The sequence below is a fragment of the Neovison vison genome, chromosome 11 (genome assembly GCF_020171115.1).
Source record: "Neovison vison isolate M4711 chromosome 11, ASM_NN_V1, whole genome shotgun sequence".
NCBI classification, from domain to species: domain Eukaryota; kingdom Metazoa; phylum Chordata; class Mammalia; order Carnivora; family Mustelidae; genus Neogale; species Neogale vison.
The window spans coordinates 38333984-38356371 of NC_058101.1; the positions used below are offsets into that span (position 1 = coordinate 38333984).

The 22388-nt window shown below is 40.8% G+C and overlaps 1 protein-coding gene across 1 annotated transcript in view; it reads right to left on the minus strand.

Moving 5' to 3' along the window:
• Positions 1-447: 447 nt before the first annotated feature.
• The window catches only part of DTHD1 (death domain containing 1), a 67499-nt gene continuing 45558 nt past the window's right edge, over positions 448-22388 (minus strand). The window contains exons 9-10 of the mRNA XM_044225937.1: positions 6120-6177; positions 448-767 (exon numbers count right to left, since the gene is read on the minus strand). Coding sequence (XP_044081872.1) covers positions 448-767; positions 6120-6177 — 378 coding nt within the window. The remainder of the gene's footprint in view (positions 768-6119; positions 6178-22388) is intronic.

Below are 22388 nucleotides of genomic sequence, written 5' to 3' on the forward strand. Positions count from 1 at the left end.
CAATTTATTTGGTATTGTTAACTGCGGGTTCCACAGTATATGCATAACGTGAATTACTTGCTCGGAGTCCTGCATAACTGGTTTGCTTTTATGTAGATAACAATAAAAAAGGGGATTTTGTATATCATCTCTTTCCTTCCCACTTAGAAAACAACCTCTGCATTAAAATGGAAACACAGCAAACTCTATTACAAATGCTATTAAACTTGGCTGAACTCAAGACAGTAAGTCTTGCAGAAGGTCCATCTCTGAGCCACGAAGGAGCCCTCAAACCCGAGAACGCTTTTTATGATCTGATTAGTGCTTTTCCACTGTCTCAACTAGCACATCTATCAGAGTCTCAGTTCAAGCAACTGGACTTGGAAACTCGCTAGTAAGAAGTTGACAGAAACCTCCTTCAAACCAGCTATGGCCCTTCTCTAGGGCAAAAGAAAGAACGAGCGGGGGTCACTCCGCCGTGTCAAACCACTGCTGGGGCTCCGTGAACACCTTCTGTTCCCACTTGAATGTGAGCTCTTCGGCGAGATCCCTCCTGCCGATCTGGCGGAGGTGACGAGCCAGAAGGCGAACTTTATCGGTGGATTTGGGGAGTGACTTTTTCCAGAAGCAAAGAAGCTCGTGGATCTGTTCTGTGAGATCCCCAGGGCTCTTCAGTCTGATGAGCTCAACGGTGCTGCGGCGGACGGGGAGGGACGAGGAGAGGCGCGTGGCGTTTTCTTCCGAGAGCTCCTCGGCCAGCCAGTGCAGCAGGTGATCCCACAGGGCACCTGCCGGCACACGCAGAACACGCGGCATCAGGACTCTTCCCGGGGGCAGTGCTGATGTCCCCCTCCACACCTGCTCCCGGGAAGTCTGAGGGCTCTCCGCTTTGGCCTCTGAACGGTGGAAAGATCTGGACCCACCCCCAGTGGACAAGTGAAAAACTTTGGATCCCTGGCATTTCTGGGGTCTTCGCCCTGAAGGAACGACTGATTAACAAGGACTAGAAATGCTTCTCAGATTTTTAACTCCCCTGAGATCCAGGAGAGTTCGTGAAAATGAAGTTTACACTCTGCCCCAGAGAGTCCAATTAAGTAAAACTAGGGTAGAGGTAAAATTGGGCATTTTAGCGGCGCCTGGGGGGCTCAATGGGTTAAGCCTCTGCCTTCAGCCCACATCATGATCTCAGGGTCCTGGGATCGAGCCCCACATTGGGCTCTCTCTTGGCGGGGAGCCTGCTTCCCCCTCTCTCTCTGCCTACTTGTGATCTCTCTGTCTCTCTCTGTCAAATAAACAAATAAAATCTTAAAAAAAAAAATGGGGCATGTTAAACAAACTCTGAGATGATGCTAACACTGGGGTCCCCAACCATACTTTGACTAGCACTATGTTAAAGGAGACTCCTGGGTTCAAAACTTTTTTTCTTAATTAGTACTAATCCGATGCATAAATTGTAACAGAACTACATAATGCTCTCACCACGAGCCCCAAATATACGCACACACAAAGTCACCAAGATTCAACCCAAAGAGCAGTTCTGTGGAAAGTCCTTTAGACCAAAACATCTCCCCTGGCCTCTGGACCATTTACAGCCACAAACATCTCCTTTGCATACATCCTGTATTTCAGTATACCTCTTCCCTTATCCTGTGACTCGTGTCTACCAACTAAACTCACGATGCCATTTTTCTGTTGTTTGGCTGTTAAAGTTTCTTTTTCATTGGGTAACTCTGAGCCATCACTCTCAGTCAAGCCCCTGAGCCTCCCATCCCCCTGCCTCTCTGCCCCCACCTGCACCACTCTCCAGCTAACTCTTGCCTCATCTGATGTGGGGCAAGAATTCTGCATCTGCCATCTTTGATTCCACGATTCCTTCTCCCTCCCCACTCACAGAAATTGCACGTAAATTTGTGAATCATGCCACTTTTCTAGGAAAGTTACTCAGGAAATGGAGTCCACACATCCTCGTGCTTCATTCTTCAAATCAGCATTCTGCTTCCATCCTGCACTATAGGCTCATGAATGAGGAGGCCTTTCTCTCCCCATCCACACCATCTCTCTCCTGCCATTGGCTGACGGCAGCATCAGTAACCCTGTTGATACCCAGTCACACGTCTGACCACATGGTTCCTTAATCTTGTCGACCTCAGTGACCTGTGCTGTGATTCCACATAAGAAACTGACTTTCACGGCCAATACTCATGTTTCATCTCCCCCCAAGGGATCAGTTTCTCAATATTACGGCTGACCACTATTTCCTAAACTTCCACAGCTCTGCCCCTGTCACTTAATATGCTTCTTGCCCCTGTCACTGACACAGCGAGTCCTTGGATGCCCATCACTCATCTCTACTGAGTCTTGCACACCTCTTACTATCAGAAGCCTGTGCTGTTCCCCATGATCAGCTATGTACATCAAAGACCGCCTTGCAGCCATCTTGGAATCTGTTGTCCGTTTTAGTTTTCATTGTTATTAATTTATCAACTGTCAATCCTGCTTTACTCACCCTGCATTCAACTACTGAGATCTCCAGGGTTATGAAACGATGCCAAATGTCATCAACTAGCCCTGTGTTCTGTATACCAGTCAAGCCTTTATAGCAGTGAACCCACCCATTAAATTTTTTTTTTCCTAAATGCAATTTAAAATTTTCCCAGCAATGACCAAAAACTTTTCCAGCATCCTTAAGCCCGAATCCCACTCACCTTCTGTTTCACTCAGCCAATGTCTGTTTCTCCTAATTCACCCAAAGTCATTTGACGTGAGTTCTCTTAAAGCTCATTTTCATTTAGAAATCACCGTCTTATAAAATCTCACTCCTCCACGTTTGCCAGATTCCATTCCCTACAGTGTTCTTCACCAAGTAATTTCCCTTCACACCTGTTCCTTCAGTCTCCTCCTTACCATGCTTCAAGCCTCCCCTTTCCTTGCTTCTGCTACTGTTTCAAGCTACCAGGCTTTCCCCATCTTCCCTTTAACCATAAGATTTTTTTTTTAAGATTTTATTCATTTATTTGACAGAGATCACAAGTAGGCAGACAGGCAGGCAGAGAGAGAGGAGGAAGCAGACTCCCCGCTCAGCAGAGAGCCCGATGCGGGGCTCGATCCCAGGACCCTGGGATCATGATCTGAGCTGAAGGCAGAGGCTTTAACCCAGTGAGCCACCCAGGCGCCCCAACCATAAGATATTTTTATGCCTAATGTAAACTCAGTGCCACAAGTTCATCATTTCGGCTCACTCCGCAAGCCCTTGTTTTACAGGTTATACGCTATCTGTTATAACTCTGTGGAATCCTCTTTCTGATCTTCCTAGTACCCTCCTGATTATGACTCAGAGCTAGCGACTCTCCGTCTGTAGCTTCTCTGATTTCCAGAAAGCATTTCACTCCTTCCCCTGGGTTCTACAGCCTGTCCTGGTTCTCCTCCTCCCTCTCTTTCCCCTTTGTTGACCCTCATCCTCCTGATTCTGATGAATTACTACTTCCTCTCTCAGGCCTCTTTTTTCTCTGTCCTCTCCCCGCAATGAATTTGTTCAGGTCATGCTCTCAGGGTCCTGGGATCAAGTCCTGTGTTGGACTCCCTGCTCAGTGGGGACTCTGCTTCTCCCTTTCCTTCTACCCTTCCCTCCACCCCCACTTGTGCTCGCCCTTTCTCACATAAATAAAATCTTAAAAGAAAAGAAAAGAAAAGGAATATACCTTTATCTTTGGCTTTGTCTCCCTAAATTTTGGAGGGCATTTGCAATATCCATCTCCTAATTTTCTGTACCAGTATATATCACAGCCAATCTAAGCTACACGTTTCTAAAGTCAAAAATCAACTTTGCCCTTTTTCTAACTAGATTCTTCCTTCACCCTGTTCACTTCTTAGTGAATGTGACCTCTTTGCTGAGTGAGCTGAAACACGTTACATTATTTAAATTTCTCAATGCTTCTTTCTTATCCCCCATGCTCTGACCCATGTCCTAACGCTAAACCTACCTCAGATACTTCCCCTCCTTGCCAGCCTTACTGACAATCTCAGTCATGCCCCGCCTCTCTTTTCTGGAGTATCGCGAACCAGGACTTGAACTCCTATCCCTGCTACCAGTTGCGACCCACTTCAGTCCTCTACACAATTAGCAGTTTTCAAAGTCTCACCTGATTGTACCCATTCCTTGTTAGTAAGTTTCATAGTGGCTCCTCCCACTGTCTGAATGTCCTCACTTGGCATTTAAAACTTCTCACAGTTTTGTCCTGCTCTGACCTCGCCTACCACCGTCCTTCCTGCAGCGACCTGGTTGTGAGAGACCTCACACTGTCACAACCTAGGACTTCCTCTACACACAGGAGAGATCATTGCACTTTTTTTTTTCTTTTTATTTATTTATTATTTATTTATTTATTTATTTTTATTATTTTCAGCATAACGGTATTCATTATTTTTTCACCACACCCAGTGCTCCATGCAATCCGTGCCCTCTATAATACCCACCACCTGGTACCCCAACCTCCCACCCCCCGCCCCTTCAAAACCCTCAGATTGTTTTTCAGAATCCATAGTCTCTCCTGGCTCACCTCCCCTTCCAATTTCCCCCAACTTCCTTCTCCTCTCTAACTCCCCATGTCCTCCATGCTATTTGTTATGCTCCACAAATAAGTGAAACCACATGATAATTGACTCTCTCTGCCTGACTTATTTCACTCAGCATAATCTCTTCCAGTCACTCTTGCGCTCTCCACTGGTTGTTGGCAATGGCAAAGAGAGTGCTTTTCTTTAGACATCAAATTCTTCAAAAACTTGCCAGGTTTTCATATACTACTACTGGGTTTTGTCTCCGTTTTTGGTTTTTGTTGTTGTTGTTGCTGCTGCTTAAGATTTTATTTGTTTATTTGAGAGAAAAACAGAGTGAGCAGAAACAAGGGAAGGGGTGAAGGGAGAGGGAGAAGCAGACCCCCCCCCACACACACACATACCCATGTCCCACCCCAAACCCCGCACCAAGAAGGGAGCTGATGCCGGCTGCATCCAGGACCCCAACATCATGACCTGAGCGGAAGCCAACACTGAACCAACTGAGCCACCCAGGTGTCCCCCTACTGCTGTTTTGTTGTTGTTGTTTCAGATTTGCTTTGCGGGGTTTTCTCAGTTTGGGCTTTGGTAGGTTTAATTTATTTTTTCTACATCACCTGTTCTTTGTTTGAAAATGGTTTTTATTGTCTCTGAGATGGGGTATAACACTAAGGTTTATGCCTATTCTCACATTTACTGTAATTGGGTAAAGCCTGCACATACAATCCATACAGATAACCCCTGAATGAAAAACTCTGTGCCGTCAGTGGTGGCCCATCACTGTAGTCAAAGCAGACTCACTGGTATCTTTTGAAGACCAAGATCAAATAATAAATTATTTGAAGACCAATAATTATTTTGTGACCATTAACATTATGAAATGATTGTTTCAAAAGCTAAAATAGAATAAAAATGTCAAATTCTGGGGCACCTGGGTGGCTCAGTGGGATAAAGCCTCTGCCTTCGGCTCAGGTCATGATCCCAGGGTCCTGAAATCGAGCCCTACATTGGGCTGTCTCCTCAGCAGGGAGCCTGCTTCCTCCCTCTCTCTCTGCCTGCTTCTCTGCCTATATGTGATCTCTCTATATCAAATAAATAAATAAAATCTTTTAAGAAATGTCAAATTCTACCTTGAAGTCCACATCATTGTTATATAATGGAATTATGTATACCCACAATCAACTATTAAATGTTTCTTTTTTTGTGATATCATACCAACATATCTCTATTTAAAGGCTATTGGCCTCGAATGTAGAGTTGAAGTGACCACACTTAGATCCATGAATTAATTGTCAACATTTCAGAACAAACTGTAGTTATTTATTTACCAAACCAAGCAATTACTATTATCTTGGCAGGGTTCATATTTCTTAGAGATTTTAACAATTTTAATTACACCCATATTTGAGAATATTTTGGTTTTTATGTGTATGATTTCCAAAGGAAAACTCATTTATTAGGCTGATGAATGTAATTATTCGTTAATTGCAAAGTCACTTTCTCCACCCTTTTTTTACACAATCCACATAGTATAAAATATAAGAGGAAAAATAATGCCCCTGTAAGGAGGACTAAGCAATATTTCTTACCTGCAGGATCAGTAGAAATTATTTTGGTACTCTGTGGACGGTTGATCAATTTTTTATGCTAGGGGAGAAAAAGGACACAGAATAAGCAGAAGAATTCATTAATTTGTGAATAGGCTACAAGTAAAAATCCATCTGAACCTCACCCCTATTTGAAAGAAGTACTGAATTGCACACCTTGCAAAAGTAGATTGTATATTTGTGTATGCATGCTTGGCAATTGCTTTTCCTAAGATAAGGCAAAATATATTAACCCAAATCTTTCAGCGAATTTAAATTTAAGACTACACGTTTAAATATTAGCATAGCAGTCACGTTAACTCGGAATAAATATTTTCCAGCTAAAATTTGAAACTGTGAAAACCAACGAACATAGAGCAAGCTACCTGTATGCAGCAAAGGCACTATTTTATAAAAGCCCTGATGGGGAAGGCAACTTGCCTCAGCACTCAGCACAAGTCCTGAGTTCTCTATCAATAATTTTCAAGAATGAATGAGTGAGTCAATGTGCATACATCATGCCAAAAATAATCATGTTTTTGTGCAGATATTATTTTAAAGCCAGTATTTTGTCAAGAGTATTCAAATATATAATCATTACTTTATTTATTACAATTTATTTATCTCTCTGGTCTCAGCTCTGAAATGTAATTTATTGAAAGAAAAAAATCTCAAAAACCTGTATACAAATGTTCATAAGAGCTTTGTTTGTAACATCCCCAAACTGGAAACAATTCAAAATTCCTGGAGTAGTGAATGGTTAAACAAACTATGGGACATTCACACTATGGGGTGCTCTTCAGTAATAAAAGGGACCGATCACTGATACAAGCAACAATTTCCATGGTCCTCTCCTCAATGGTTGAGTGAAAAACTCCAGTCTTAAAAGATCATATATTCTATGATTCCATCTATATCACATTCTTGGAATTACAGAATTACAGAGATGGAGAATAGATTAGAAATTGCCAGGAGTTATGGATGCTGGGAGATGACCATAAAGCATCACATAAATAAATCGGTATAAAAATGATAAAATGATAAAAAAAATCAACTATGTGCTTAAACCTCACAAAAAGAGAGGGAGAGAGAGAGAGAGAGAAATAGCAATTTAAGCAAGTAGCACAAGGGAGATCTTTGTGGTGATAAAATAGTTCTGTATCTTGAATGCAAGGGTTACACAATCTATACATAAGATAAAATGGCCTAGAACTATATACACACAGTGTATCCATGTCAACTTTTTGGTTTTGATGTTGTGGTGTAGTTATGTAAAATGTAACCGCTAAGGAGAATGTGGTAAAGGTTACCTCAGACCTCTCTGTACTCTATTTTCCAACTTCCTAGGAATCCATAATTATTTCAATAAAACCCTTTTTTTTTCCCCATAGAGTAAGTTTAAATACCTTTTAATTTTCGGAAAGTTTTGGAAAATACAGATAATCCTGAAGGAAAAAATACCTTCTACAGATAATTTTCCAAATATCAGGTAGGTTTTTAAAAGGTTGCCTATGAAACCTGACATAGATTTCCACGTATGCACATGCACTTGTGACAGAAAATGCTACATTAATAATTTACAGTGGAAACAATTTTGCATGTATGCACTGTAAAGAATATTTCAGTGATCCTACTTAAGATACTGGTGTGAACAATAAAGTTGTTGAGGAGCTAATATTTGTCATTAATATTGTCCAGATGGTCAAAATAAAACACACATAAAAGCATATGAACTAATATATTGGGATCCATACAGAATTTTAGAAAATTAAGACTGGTAATCAAAGTTAATTTTTTAAAACATTTTATTTATTTATTTGAGAAGAGAGAGAGAAAGCACACAATGAGGAGGCAGGAGATGGAGACTCCCCACTGAACAGGGAGCCTGACAGGGAACTCAATCCAGAACCCCAAGATCATGACCTGAGCTGAAGGCAAGCACTTCACCCATTGAGACAACCTGGTGCTCCTCAAAGTTAATTTTTTTAAAGATTTTATTTATTTATTTGACAGAGAGAGAGACAGTGAGAGAGGGACCACAGCGGGGGGAGCAGCTGGCAGAGGGAGAAGCATGCTCCCCACTGAGCAGGGAACCGATGCAGGACTCGATCCCAGGACCTAGGGATCATGACCTGAGCTAAAGATAGATGCTTAAGGACTGATCCACCCAGGCTTCCTTCAAAGTTAATTTTTAATGACAATGTATTCATACAATATTTAATGACACCAATTTTTATTGTGAAAAAGTCATTAGCTATAAATGCCTCACTCCTATAAGAATTTCTCAAGCACAAATACCTCTTCCATTTAAGATAAGAGGTGAAATTTTTCTTACATTTGAATATTTTCCTCTCTAAACTATTGAATTGCCAAGTGCCTGATCAAAGACGGTCCTCACATAAGCTTCAATACTTTTCAAAATAAAAACTCTTTTTAAATGCTTGCTTCCTAACAATGATACAAGGATAATCTGATGTAGCACCCTGGGGGTTCATAGGGAGATTTCAGTCTAAGTGGCTAAATCTGAATGTCGTATTCTGTAGGTATTCCTGTCATAGACATCACATAAACATGTTTATACATTTTCCATTAAGAAGTTTTAATGAGGGGAAACAAGGAACTAAAATAAGAACAACAAAGGTTCAAGTATATTAATACTGTAGAATTGCAAAGTAAATACATGTAAGTTTTAAAAAATCAATTATGTGCTTAAACCTAAGCAAGGGAAGGAGAGTCTGTCTTTCCCATCAAAGGGCACATGGCCTGGATTGAGCCTGAGACAAAAGACACTGTGTTTCTTTTTGGTATAAATAATTTCCCCCCTCAGTCCTTCTTTATTCAGAAATGTTTCATAGAGTATGATTCTAGTGTTTAAGAATATGCACTTTTTCAAATACATGAAAATTCAAGCCCAGTTCTTCTGACACCGACCCTAGATATAGTGGGTTGGAGCAGCATGGAAATCTCTGCCTCTTAGACTTTTAGACTTGAAGGCACTATGCTGGTCTCCCACTTGGCCTCTTCATCAGGGATGTTGAGTGCTCTCTTTCCCTCCTTTTTTTTTTCTTTTCTTTCTTTTTTTTTTTTTTTTTTTTTGCGCATGATTTTTGTCTGCACTATTTTTGCCTTGCACATCACCTTTCAAATCCCAGTAGTTCTCAAGGTCAGCTCCAGGAAGAACAGGGAAGCTGCTGCTTGTCCTATGTCCCTCCCACAGATTCCCAGATTCCCAGTGGGATGTTTGGCTTCCTGGATGTCTCCTTGGTGGCCCTGACTCTAACTGTGTCCTACTTCTATCTTCCCTCTCTTCCCTGTTCTAATCCAAAGGTATCATTCTGTTGCCTCTTCTCAGCTTCTACTATTTGGTAAAGGCACGTTCTCTATTCTAAGGTTGCCTGTTCTTATATTAATAGTGTGTATTTTATTTTGCTGAATACAATTTCTTTTTTTTTTCTTTTTAAAGATTTTATTTATTTATTTGACAGAGAGAAATCACAAGTAGATGGAGAGGCAGGCAGAGAGAGAGAGAGAGGGAAGCAGGCTCCCTGTTGAGCAGAGAGCCCGATGTGGAGCTCGATCCCAGGACCCTGAGATCATGACCTGAGCCGAAGGCAGCGGCTTAACCCACTGAGCCACCCAGGCGCCCCTGAATACAATTTCTTAAATGCCGTGTTCAAAATGTCATTACTCAGGGAGATTGTTGGCAAAATCTAAACCTGGCTCCCTACCGCTCTATAAAACACATCTACCCTGTAAAAGCGTGTAGTGGGGTGTAAGTATCAGCTTTCCCTTCACCATTAGCCTTGCAAAGGCATCAGTATAAAATGATAAGTAATTCAGATACATACAGCTGTGTCTTATTTATACCGCTACATACAGTGCAGGTCTCATTAACTTAAAACTGGTTAAAAAAAAAAAAATTGGAAGCAAAGAAATCCATTCACACCTGAAATGGTATTGTGGTATTGTGTCTTGAGTTTTATAGGCCACTGTTGTTAAGACTCCTTCAATTATTAATCTTTCCATGTTGCCTAAATACAACCTTGTTACTGAATTCTTAAAACCAAGCAAAACATTTTTTTTAATTTTATTTATTTATTTGACAGAGAGAGATCACAAGCAGGCAGAGAGGCAGGCAGAGAGAGAGGAGGAAGCAGGCTCCCTCCCTGCTGAGCAGAGAGCCCGATGTGGGGCTCCATCCCAGCACCCTGGGATCATGACCTGAGCCTAAGGCAGAGGCTTAACCCACTGACCCACCCTGGCACCCCAAGCAAACCATTTTTTAGTTGAGCTCATATATGTAGCATCCTGATCTTTTTTGTGCAACCCAAAAAAAACAGGACTTGAGCATATTTATTATTTTACTCAACATTATTTCCCAAGGCACCTTCAAAAGTTTCCCTTCATGATGCTTTTTACCACTCTAAGAGCCTGCTATGAACCTCTATTTATTATAAACCTCTATTTATTAGATTGGAATGTCTTTGAGAGCCAAAAAACATCTTGTTCCTATATTAATTTTTTACAGTGCTAGAAATGGCATTATATACATAGGGTAGTATAAACTGTTTATAGGACGTTATCTTCTCTTGACGTGAATGACCTCCTCCTACAAATCCTACCATATTTTTAAGGCAGCTGTCATATTTCACTTCTTTTATCAACTGCTCTAGTCCCTGCTTTCATATTTAGGAATTAGGTACTATCACTCAATTTATCTTTTAACATAATGTTGTCTTGTGTTGTTGCTAATACCATTCATATATGTCTGTTTTCTTTCCCCAGTTTGGCTTTCAGCACTCAATGTATCCTTTTCCTTTTTCAAGCAAATGAATAGCTTTGTTAATGTGACAACCTTTTTTCCCTTCCTAGTAAGGTTTTGACCCCACATACTTATCAGTTCTGCTATGTAAATGAACTTAAGGCTGGACTACTCACAGAACCTTGAAGATACCTATTCCCTATTCAGTGTAGGGTCCGAAGTAGACAGTCCTCACTTTTCTTCCCCAGCCCTCAACAGCCTTTGTAAATATCTCTTTCATCCTATGTCCAGAACCCCTGAAATGCATCAGGGGATTCCATCAACCTGTAAAGAATATGAAGATCATGGGCGCCTGGGTGGCTCAATGGGTTAAGCCGCTGCCTTCGGCTCAGGTCGTGATCTCAGGATCCTGGGATCGAGTCCCGCATCGGGCTCTCTGCTCGGCAAGGAGCCTGCTTCCCTCTCTCTCTCTCTCTCTGCCTGCCTCTCCATCTACTTGTGATCTCTCTGTGTCAAATAAATAAATAAAATCTTAAAAAAAAAAAAAAAAAGAATATGAAGATCGTGTCTTCTGTTCTAGGTTCCATGTAAAATAAAGCTGAGTTAGGTTCTCCAAGCAAATGGACCAAACGGTTATGTCTGTTAATGTGTCACATGAAATACAAATTTTGTACAAAACCTATCTCTCCTCCTTGGGCCTCACCCAGAAATTAAAGTCTCAAAATATAGGCAATAGCATTCTCTGCTCCTTCCGATTCACCCATCCTAGCCCTCTCAGCCCCATTCACATGGCCGGCTGTTGTCGGTCCCTCGTTCAGCTTCGTTAGCCCTTGCTGCGCAGGGCTGTCTTCCAGCAGTCATGTAGCTCCTTCAGCACCTCCAGAGCTGGAGAGACCCAATTCTGAGTCTTACAAGTCACATCCAGACCCAAAGTTCTGGGGGAGCTATCCGGTCACACACAAAAGGGCAAAGCACCTCGACATTTAGAAATAACCGATGTCGAGATACCTGTGCAACTCCTGCAAGAGTTTACAGTCGAGGCCTTCATTCTCTTGTGTGAGAACACTTTCAAAAAAGACCAAAAAAAGTTACCTCCCCAAACAAACATGCAACAATCCAAATCCATACTGAAGTCATCAACCACAGACCAACCATTATAGAACCGTAGTATAAGTGAGGATAACATGTAGACAGAGAAGAGAAAAAAGGAGAGAAAGAAGAAGAAAACACAAAAGGCTCTTTACTTCCAGCGTCTCTGTGGTGTCCGTCAATCTCCATCACTTGACCAGAAACCACTGGCTGGAAACTTCTGATCCTCCAAGATGACTTACTTGCTTTTCTCTATCTCCTAGACTAGGTTAATCAAGGCCTCACTGCCATCTTTAGAATCTCTTGGGCCTTCTCTTGGGCCTTCTTCACATTATTTGGTCACTCCTGCACTCTGTCTTTTGGATTCTAAAAATGATCCAGGGTGCTTTCCTCCAGGCCTTCACGTGGTTTTTATTTGGATGAGCAGACTGTCCATTTTCCACAGCGGCTTCCTATTTTGCATATAAGCTCTTGCTTGCACGTGAGAGCAAATTGGAATGTCCTCCTGCATCTTGCTGATGATTGGAAGCAGGAATTGCTTGAAATCTTCCTTAGACTCAATGAGGTCTGATAGTTTGGACTGGCCTAATGGTTTGATGATGATCAAGGGCTGCCTTTTTCCTGCTACCCCAGAACTATAGTATCAATGTGAACAGAGAAGCAGCAGCGTAACGGAGACCCAGCTGTCAACTAGAGCTCTGCATGTGGAGGCCCCTTTCAAGACATGACTGTGACTTTGTTTGTTTTTTATTTTTTATACAAAAATTTTAAGATTGTTTGTTTGATAGGGAGAGACAGGGAGAGAAAGGGAACACAAAAAGGGGGAGCAGCAGACAGAGGGAGATGCAAGTTTCCCTCCGAGCAGGGAACCCAATGCATGGCTTGATCCCAGGACCCTGGATTCATGATCAGAGCCAAACGCAGACATTCAACCAACTGAGTCAACCAGGCATTAGAGTACCTCTTTTTAAATAAATCTTTAGGCCACGATAGAGGTGCTTCTGCCCAGGGTGCAAGGTCAGAAAACCAAAACTTAATTAATTTCTGTGTCCCTGTAAATGCTCTGCTGAGCAGAAATCCAGTGTATTCATCCAGCCAGTCCTCAAAGGCCAGGGCAACTTTGGGCTCTCACTTCAAACAAGAGCAACTACGTGACCACAGCCAATCAGATGTTTTCCATTTGTCTCTTCCTTGTTCTTTAGTCATCCTATAAAAACTTCTTTCCTTCCACCACATTTTTTTAAGTTTTTATTTATTTGACACAGAGAGAAAGATCACAAGGAGGCAGAGAGGCAGGCAGAGAGAGGAGGAAGCAGGCTCCCCGCTGAGCAGAGAGCCCGATGCGGGGCTCGATCCCAGGACCCTGAGATCATGACCTGAGCAGAAGGCAGAGACTTAACACAAGGAGTCACCCAGGCACCCCCCGTTTCCACCCCATTTTTGTAGATCTCTGACACTGTCTACTTCATGATGTATTGAATAATGTTTACATCACCTCAACTGTCTTCTTTAATCATTTTTAATACCTCTCTATGGACTCGCTGCTCATAAAAACTATTATATTCTTTTCTGTATCTTCTTTTATATCAGTACTTATATTTACCAAACAGTTGCCACACCATACCTCAATAAATATGTCATAGCCATGAGGACCCTCTGTGAACAAGCATAAGGATTTTTATCATCATAAATTTGAGGTCTGCAGTTTCTGCGGGGACCGGGCTGCTCTGCAATGTTTTTGTGTATCCCTGAAGATTCTTCTCGCTTTCCCTTCAGTGGATAGTTCAAAACTTCACTACTCTTTGCAAGACCCATTCCTTGCTCCTAACTACCACTCTCTTGGCAAAGGGGTTTTATTTTCTCTTCACTGAGAAAGTAAAGCAGTAGTTCTCAAACCTTAGAGTTCATGCAAATTAATCTGAAATAAAAGAAAAAAAAATAAGCTAGCAGCAATGTCCACAATAGCCAAACTATGGAAAGAACCTAGATGTCCATCAACAGATGAATGGATCAAGAAGATGTAGTATATATACACAATGGAATACTATGCAGCCATCAAAAGAAACGAAATCTTGCCATTTGCGACAACATGGATGGAACTAGAGCGTATCATGCTTAGCGAAATAAGTCAAGCGGAGAAAGACAACTATCATATGATCTCCCTGATATGAGGGAGTGGTGATGCAACATGGGGGCTTAAGTGGGTAGGAGAAGAATCCATGAAACAAGATGGGATAGGGAGGGAGACAAACCATAAGTGACTCTTAATCTCACGAAACAAACTGTGGGTTGCTGGGGGGAGGGGGGTTGGGAAAAGGGGGGTAGGGTTATGGACATTGGGGAGGGTATGTGCTTTTGGGTAAATTGGAAGGGGAGATGAACCATGAGAGACTATGGACTCTGAAAAACAATCTGAGGGGTTTGAAGTGGCGGGGGGGTGGGAGGTTGGGGTACCAGGTGGTGGGTATTATAGAGGGCACAGCTTGCATGGAGCACTGGGTGTGGTGAAAAAATAATGAATACTGTTTTTCTGAAAATAAATAAATTGGAAAAAAAAACAAAAACAAAAAAAACAAAAACAAAAAAAACAAAAAACAAAAGCTCACAGATTGATTCACTTGGCCTCAGACAAGGCCATATTCACACCAAGCCAACTGGGTGACTCTGATATTGAAGTATGGTGGCTAAAAAAACATTATTTAGGATCTACACCGGTTATCAAACTGGATCCCAAATGGATCCTACCAAGTGCACAGAAAAATGAAAGAACTATCTTTGTTCAAAACATGACAAATATTTCTAATACCAGGACCAAAGTGAAATTTGGCTTGCTTTTTACATACCTAACACTATAGTAAGACAGTACTCATAATCACGGCTAACCCATACATTACCTCCTGGGGGTCACACAGATGACTTGGCTCTGGTGCCTACCTCCTCCTCCAGAAACTCTGGCACAAGTGCTCCGAGCAGTCTCACAGGCTTTCCTCTGGGCAGCCACACTGTTCTGCTAGGTACCCCTCAGCGTTCAGCCAGGGAACGCAGCCACCCGTGCTCCTTTTGTGGGCACAACAGTTTCCCTTCCTGGAGCTTCCATGGGCAGTGTCATGTAGTGTGCCATGATGGTTTCTACCCATCCTGCACTTTTGTTCCGGAGGTGTCATATAAGCACAGTTGTCCCGCGCCAGTGGTCCTCTGTGGGTTTGTTCTGCGGCTCTGCCGTCGTTCTGACACATCCTGACTGGCTCCACACGGAGCTCATGGTTGTTCCTAGGTTCTTCCAACAGGAAGCCATTCTCCCCTAGTGGCCGCCCTAAACCCTCCTGGTAGGTAGGGCCTGTGGTAAAATGTGACAGAAAGAAGAAAGTGGCTCCCTACCCATCCATCCTGTTACATGACAGTAATGTTGTTTGTGCCCTCATGTGTCACAGAGTTTAGTGAAAGAGGTCTTCCATTTTTAAATTAAAAACTTTCTCTTTAGGACACAATCATGCATCGGAGGGCCTGAACTGAGAGATAGATTTCTCTAATAACTATGGCACTCTATTTTGATAGCTTCTGATGCTTCAAATACATATTAATATGTTGTATATTTAACATAGAATATCTAATATATATTTATACATATGTAATAAAATATATTTATTTGCTTAATATACAGTTGACCCTTGAATGATTCAAGTTTGAATTGCATGGATCCACTTACACATGGATTTTTTTTTGATAAATACAACACAGCACACTAAATGTATTTTCTTTTCCTAATAATTTTCCTAATAACATTTGCCTTTCTCTAGCTCCCTTCATTATAAGAATATAGTATTAATCCATATAACATACAAAATATGTGTTAATCAACTGTTTATATTAGCAGTAAGTCATCCAATCAATAATAAGTGATTAGCAGTTAAGCTCTGAGGGAGTCAAAAGTTACATGTGGATTCTCAGCTGTGCAGGGCCAACACCCCTAGTCCCCACATTGTTCAAGGAGTGGTATATAAATATGTATGTGTATATATACATATACATATAAGTATATGCATATAAATATGTATGTGTGGTCTTAGGCAAATCCACCCTGACCCCTGCAAATAGAATTCGCATTTACTCAGTTATTTCAGAACCTGTAAACACAAGTTAATTTCTTACCCAGAATGTACCTCAACTTTCATATAAATAATCTTCTAGGCTGGTAGACTCTCAGCAACCTTTTGTCAGGCAAGTCTGGAACTCTCAGAATTGATCCTGCTTCACAGTTACCTACAAATTCTTTTTTTTCTTGGTTATCTCATCTATCTTTGCCAAAAAATACGGTGAGGAAAATGAAGGAGCTCTTACTGTTTTCCTTTCTGACCAGTGGGGATAGCAAGGTTCAAGAGGGGTTGAGGTGTCATGGCTGGGACCTCAGAGAGAGTGAATGGAGGGTTGAACCTGGCTGTGATTAACTCTAAAGCTGGCACTTTCTTTCCCTAGTACAAGGCTACCTGAGCATGCAGGCCCTGGGGAAAGTCTGTGCTTAAACCCCACTCTGTCAATTGTTGGTTCCTGAGAGTCTTTTTGTGCCTCAGTTTGTGCCTTAAATTTGCTATCATTATCATACGTACTTCTTAGGTGTGTAGTGAGCTTTAAGTGAAATAAAATAATGCACTTCCGTTGAAATAAAATGAAATATTGCACACCGTGGGTACTCAACCAAAGTCACTTGCTTTGGCCAAAGCTGTCTTACAGAACTAGAGTCTCACATAGCATGCAGAAAGGCTTTATAAATCTCCCAAATTCTAACGCATAGATGACTGTCCAAAGTTCCATTTGTTACTAAAGCGAATCCTATAAGTATAGTAAAGCAGGGCATGATCTGAGTGTTATCTTGACACAAAAATACAGACCTTCCCTTTCCTGGTGGCCTCACAGTCAAACTGGGCTCAGGCACTGCTGACTATCTAGTCTCTGACAGAGCTTAGAAAGAAAGGTAATGTTTCCATCTCGGCCAGGATTCACCCTCGTTATATTGAGATTTCAGGATGCTTAGGGTGGTGCCAGTGTTAATTAAGTTAACCTCACTCTAGAAACATGTGCAGGAAAACAAGAATGAGAAAAAAGGCAGTGCAAACAACTGCCTGGACTGTTGCCTTTAGGGATGATTTGTTTGATAAACGTAAGTCATCACTGTGCACGAGGACTAACTTGAATCAAACGAGGGAGTTCAGCAGAGATGATGGGGAGACATTCCTGCAGAGACCACCATAATAATTCACAAAACTTAATATAAAAGTTAAAAAAAGGGTGGGACTCAAACAATTATAAATCCTTCCTGTTATTTCACACATACTTTGAAGCAGTAAGTGGAAACAGTGACATAATATTGTATTTTTGAATCCCATAGGAATATCCTATTTGGGGGCACCTGGATGGTTCGCCCACTGAGTGTCTGATTCTTGGTTTCGGTTCACGTTATGATCTCAGGGTCATGAGATTGAGCCCCACATCAGACTCCGTGCTCAGCACAGAATTTGCTTGTCCCTCTCCCTCTGCTCCTCCTCCTGCTCTCTCTTTCTCTCTCTCAAATAAATTAATAAAATATTTTTTTAAAAAAAAGGAATATCCTATTTTAAATTGCAACAGATTCTAATTCTAAAAGCACCCACAATAATACTATTGCTATGGGCAGATATAGAAATAATAAGTAGAGGTTTTCTCTTTAATTTCTACCTGTTTGCTAGTTTTTGGATCTCTACTAGAGAACCAGTTTTTATGTTAAGAAACATGAAAACTTTCTGACCCTTGAAGCACCATTTAATACAGCTGCCACCTAGCCTGCAGATCAACATCAGTGAAATATAACAAACAAAAATGCCATACTGATGTTATTATTTCCTATTTACCCTATGGCACTTGGGTATAAAGAGACCTCCACTAGTTCACTATTATGATATCTTGTGGTGACAACTTCTCCATCCAATCCTAACTCCCACACCCTTCTTACCTCCACATACCTGCAGATTTTTCTAGTAAATGGGTTATTTATTTTGTAGCCAGAAGATATCCAAGTGAAAGTGTATGAATAATAATGGACCAAGAAAGTATATATAATTAGAATATTTATGTGTATCTTTAGCATAGATTTTACCAGAAGCCTTTAAGATACCCTAACTAATGCTGGCTTTCACTGTTTAGTCTTACTCTGTTCTTAATCTTGCAGAGAGGCGTCTGCAAATAAGTAATTACTGCCATTTGCTTAACTTCAGTTCATTTATTGCATCATAGTAAGAAATTGTATATTCTCTATCTTTCTAATGCACAGTGTCTATGGAATTCTTAATGGGTTTTCATTGTAAATAAGTTAGATAGAATATTGATCAAAGAAGTAATCTGGTACAAATGATTAATGTTAGCATAAAACTTCATGTGGCAGTTACGGGTATAACATTAACACCAAATCAAACCTGATCTAGCATTGATGTAGAGGGAGGGCATACTGGTGTGAAGAACTGGGCTAGACTTCTGGTTTCCAGTCAAGCATGTAAGAAGCTGGAAGTTGCCACTCTGTCCTAGTAAGTAAAAACGCTGAACAAACTGAAAAATCAACAACTCTTTTGAGATCCATCAGATAAGTGAGGTCACAGGAAGGACCTCTGTCCCTGAAACTGAAGACTGACAGGTGAATACAGAGAATCACAGCTTACCAGAGCAGAAACCCAGGAGCAGAAACTGCCTCCGGATCCAGTGCCTGGTAAGGAAAACAACTATAATTGACAAATTGCTAGAGACTTAATGAGGACAGATCTAAGAGTTAAAAACTTTGGGGGGACCCAGTCAAGGGGGACTTACACATGTTTGTGAATTTTACTTCCATGAACCTCAAGCAGGTTGTCACAGTGAAAGCTAAGAAAAATTCCCCCTGCTCTCAACAGGGAGAAGGGAAAAAGAGCCATTTTTAAATACACCAGAGAGTTCTGTTCTTCTTAACAAAGTCTGAGCTTGGTAGAAACTGTATAACCAGAACCTAATCTGCTGGGGTTTTATTAGAGTCTAACTGACTGGGGAGGGGAGGGAAAGGCCCAACTCCAGTTCTCTCTGACTTTCTACATGGGGGAAGGGAAATACCCAACTCCAGCCACCTCTAGATGTCCCATTCCCCAGGCTGGGGAGGTTACAAGGGATACTGAAGGATGCATGTGAAGTTCATAGCCCAGAAGAACAAGATCACTGAATACTGAGACCTCATCATAGGACTATAGAACACCTCCCTTCACCCAAACCTTACACTACGTTACTCAAGGCCTATTCGTAGTAGTTCCTTTTGTCCAGTACATTGTGTTCAGCTATTATGAAAAAAATGACAAGACATACTAAAAAACAAAAAGACAATTTCAGGAAACAGAGCAAGCATCAGAACCAGACTCAGATATGGCAAGGATGTTAGAACCAGCAGACCAAAAATTTTTAAAAACTGGGATTAATATGCTAAGGGCATTAATACACTAAGGGCATTAATATGTTAAGAACATTACATAAGAGCAGATGGGCAATGTAATCAGAGAGGTGGAAATTCTTTTTTTTTTTTTTTAAGCCATTAGACCATTTTATTTTATTTTATTTTTTTATAAACATATATTTTGAGAGGTGGAAATTCTGAAGAAGAACCAAAAAGAGATGTTAGAATTCCAAAACACTGGGCGCCTGGGTGGCTCAGTGGGTTGCCCCTGCCTTCAGCTCAGGTCATGATCTCAGGGTCCTGGGATCGAGGCCTGCATCGGGCTCTCTGCTCAGCCTGCTTCCTCCTCTCTCTCTCTCTCTCTCTCTGCCTGCCTCTCTGCCTACTTGTGATCTCTCTCTGTCAGATAAATAAATAAAATCTTTAAAAAAATAAGAATTCCAAAACACTGTAACAGAGATGAAGAATACCTTTGATAGGTATATCAGTAAATGGGCATGGCTGAGGAAGGAATTCCTGAGCTTGAGGACCTCCCAATAGAAATCACAAACTTAAAAACGAAAGAGAAAAAAAGAGACAAACAGAACATCCAACAACTGTGAAACAACTACAAAAACCATACATGTAAAAGAAATTCCTGAAGAAGAAATATATAAAGGGACAGAAGAATTACATGAAGTAGTAGTGAGAATTTCCACAAATGAATGTCAGAGATGAAACCACAGATCCAAGAAGCTCAGAGAATATCAAGGAGGACAAATGACAGACAGATACAGAACTATTATTATTTCATTCCAAACCCATGACAATAGTTTGAATAACTGTCATCCCCGTTCACAGATGTAACTTTTCCAAAGTAACACAGTCTTGAAACCTAGGTCTCTCTAAAGCCCTCACTGAAACAATAAATCCTATTGCCTCGGGATAATGATATCAGCTACTATTTCTTGTTATTTACCATAGATAATTACTCTAACCATTTAACTGTTATATAACCTCAGTATAGTCTGCTCTATCTACAACCTTGTGAGTTAGTTGTTGTTATGTCTACTGTACAAATGAGAAAACTGAGGCTTAGAGGTAAAACAGTTTGATCAAAAATATTTAAACTATCACTTGTAAGAATACAGATCCGTTATTTTTAACCTGTAAGTTAAAACTTGGATGTAAAGTGAAGGCTGAAAGTATAAGGTAAGACGTTCATCCAAAATTCTAGTACTTCTTGTGTTATGCTCACCTTTCACATAAAATCAACTTTACTGGTCTTGACTGGGAGCCAGGATTAGGTAAAGGGAAAGAGCTTAGCTCAGCTTCTAATCATACTACTTACTAAACTTGGGATCTTAAAGTATTCGCTTTGTACCAAGTTTTCCTCATTTACAAAATGGCCATGATACTAGTACCTGCTTCATAGTGCTATTGAAGTGAATATTGAGTTCTTTTTTATAAAAAAATTTATTTATTTATTTTAAGTAAGCTGGACACCCAACATTGGGCTTGAAATCACAATCCCGAAATCAAGAGGCATATACTGTATCCATTGAGTCATCCAGGTGCCCCAGAAACACTGAGTTCTATCATGTAACTTAAAGCATGACATTGTGTGTAATAAATGCTCAAAATAATAGTTGTCATTACTTAACATTTTTCTTTTGAAAATATTTTTAATCTACACAAGTACATTTTTAAAAGAAACTTGATATTTTAATCATAAGTAGAAAAACAATTTCAGTTATATAATGACCTGGAAACCTTAAAAATAATAAATATAAATATATGTTATATTTATATTTATTTATACATAAATATATATTTATATCTATAAAATAAATACAATTAAAACAACATTATTTAATTCTGTTACCAGCCAAGATTTCTGGGCCGAAGAATTGTTGTCTGCTTGTTAACAGGGGAGCTTTTGTGTTACAGAGATGTAAAAATTTGCTAACACTAACCCAAGATCGAATCAGAGGGTCAGGGAAAGGATTAGAGAGCAAATAACTCCCTCACATGTGAATCCATTTTATTTAAAGCTGGTGTGTTACCATCCTTTAAAAAGAAGAAGTGAGGGGGAAGCTCTTGCAATTTGGAAAAAAACAGTATTATGGAACATTCCCTTTTATGTGCTGGGAATCATATTTTTTACTATAAACATATATGGAAAGTATTTTTGTTCTTTCAAAACTATAGCAAATACTTTGAGGAAATCTGAATTATAAATCACAAACCAAAAGCAAGGAATGTGAACTTACAACCTAAGGCAGAGAAAGCTGGAGCCTTCCTCATATGAAAGGGAGAGCGACTATCTCTGCTCTGAAATGAGGTGTGATGAACTCTTGTCACCACATGAGTTAAACAGAGGACCTTATCGAGCTGTTCAGAAGTGACTCTGCATTTCACATCAAGATGATAGAGAAACTCTGGTTCTGCCTCAGAAGCAGAAAAATGCCAAATAATAAAGGAAATAACCAGTGGAGGTTATGGCAGCTCTATATAAAAGCTCGGTTTCGGGGCGCCTGGGTGGCTCAGTGGGTTAAGCCTCTGCCTTCAGCTCAGGTCATGATCTTAGGGTCCTGGAATTGAGTCCTGCATTGGACTCTCTGCTCAGCAAGGAGCCTGCTTCCTCCTCTCTCTGCCTGCCTCTCTGCCTACTTGTGATCTCTCTCTCTCTCTCTCTGTGTCAAATAAATAAATTAAAAAAAAAAAAAAAAAAAAAAAAGCTCGGTTTCAACACAAAGTCCAACCAGTCTGGCTCTCTGAAAGGTCTGGAATTACCAAACACCCTGAAGGGGTAAAGAACATGAGAGGTAATATGACATGGTAATAAAAGTGGCAGATGTAAAGTCAGCAAGGCTCTGGCTTGCTCAAGGAACACGGGGACAGGGAACAGCATGAAACAGGAATGACTTTGAAGTCTGGGTCCTAGCACAGCCTCTGTCTGGCCCCAGGAGGTGGTACAAGTCCAGGCAAGTCATCCACACTCTCT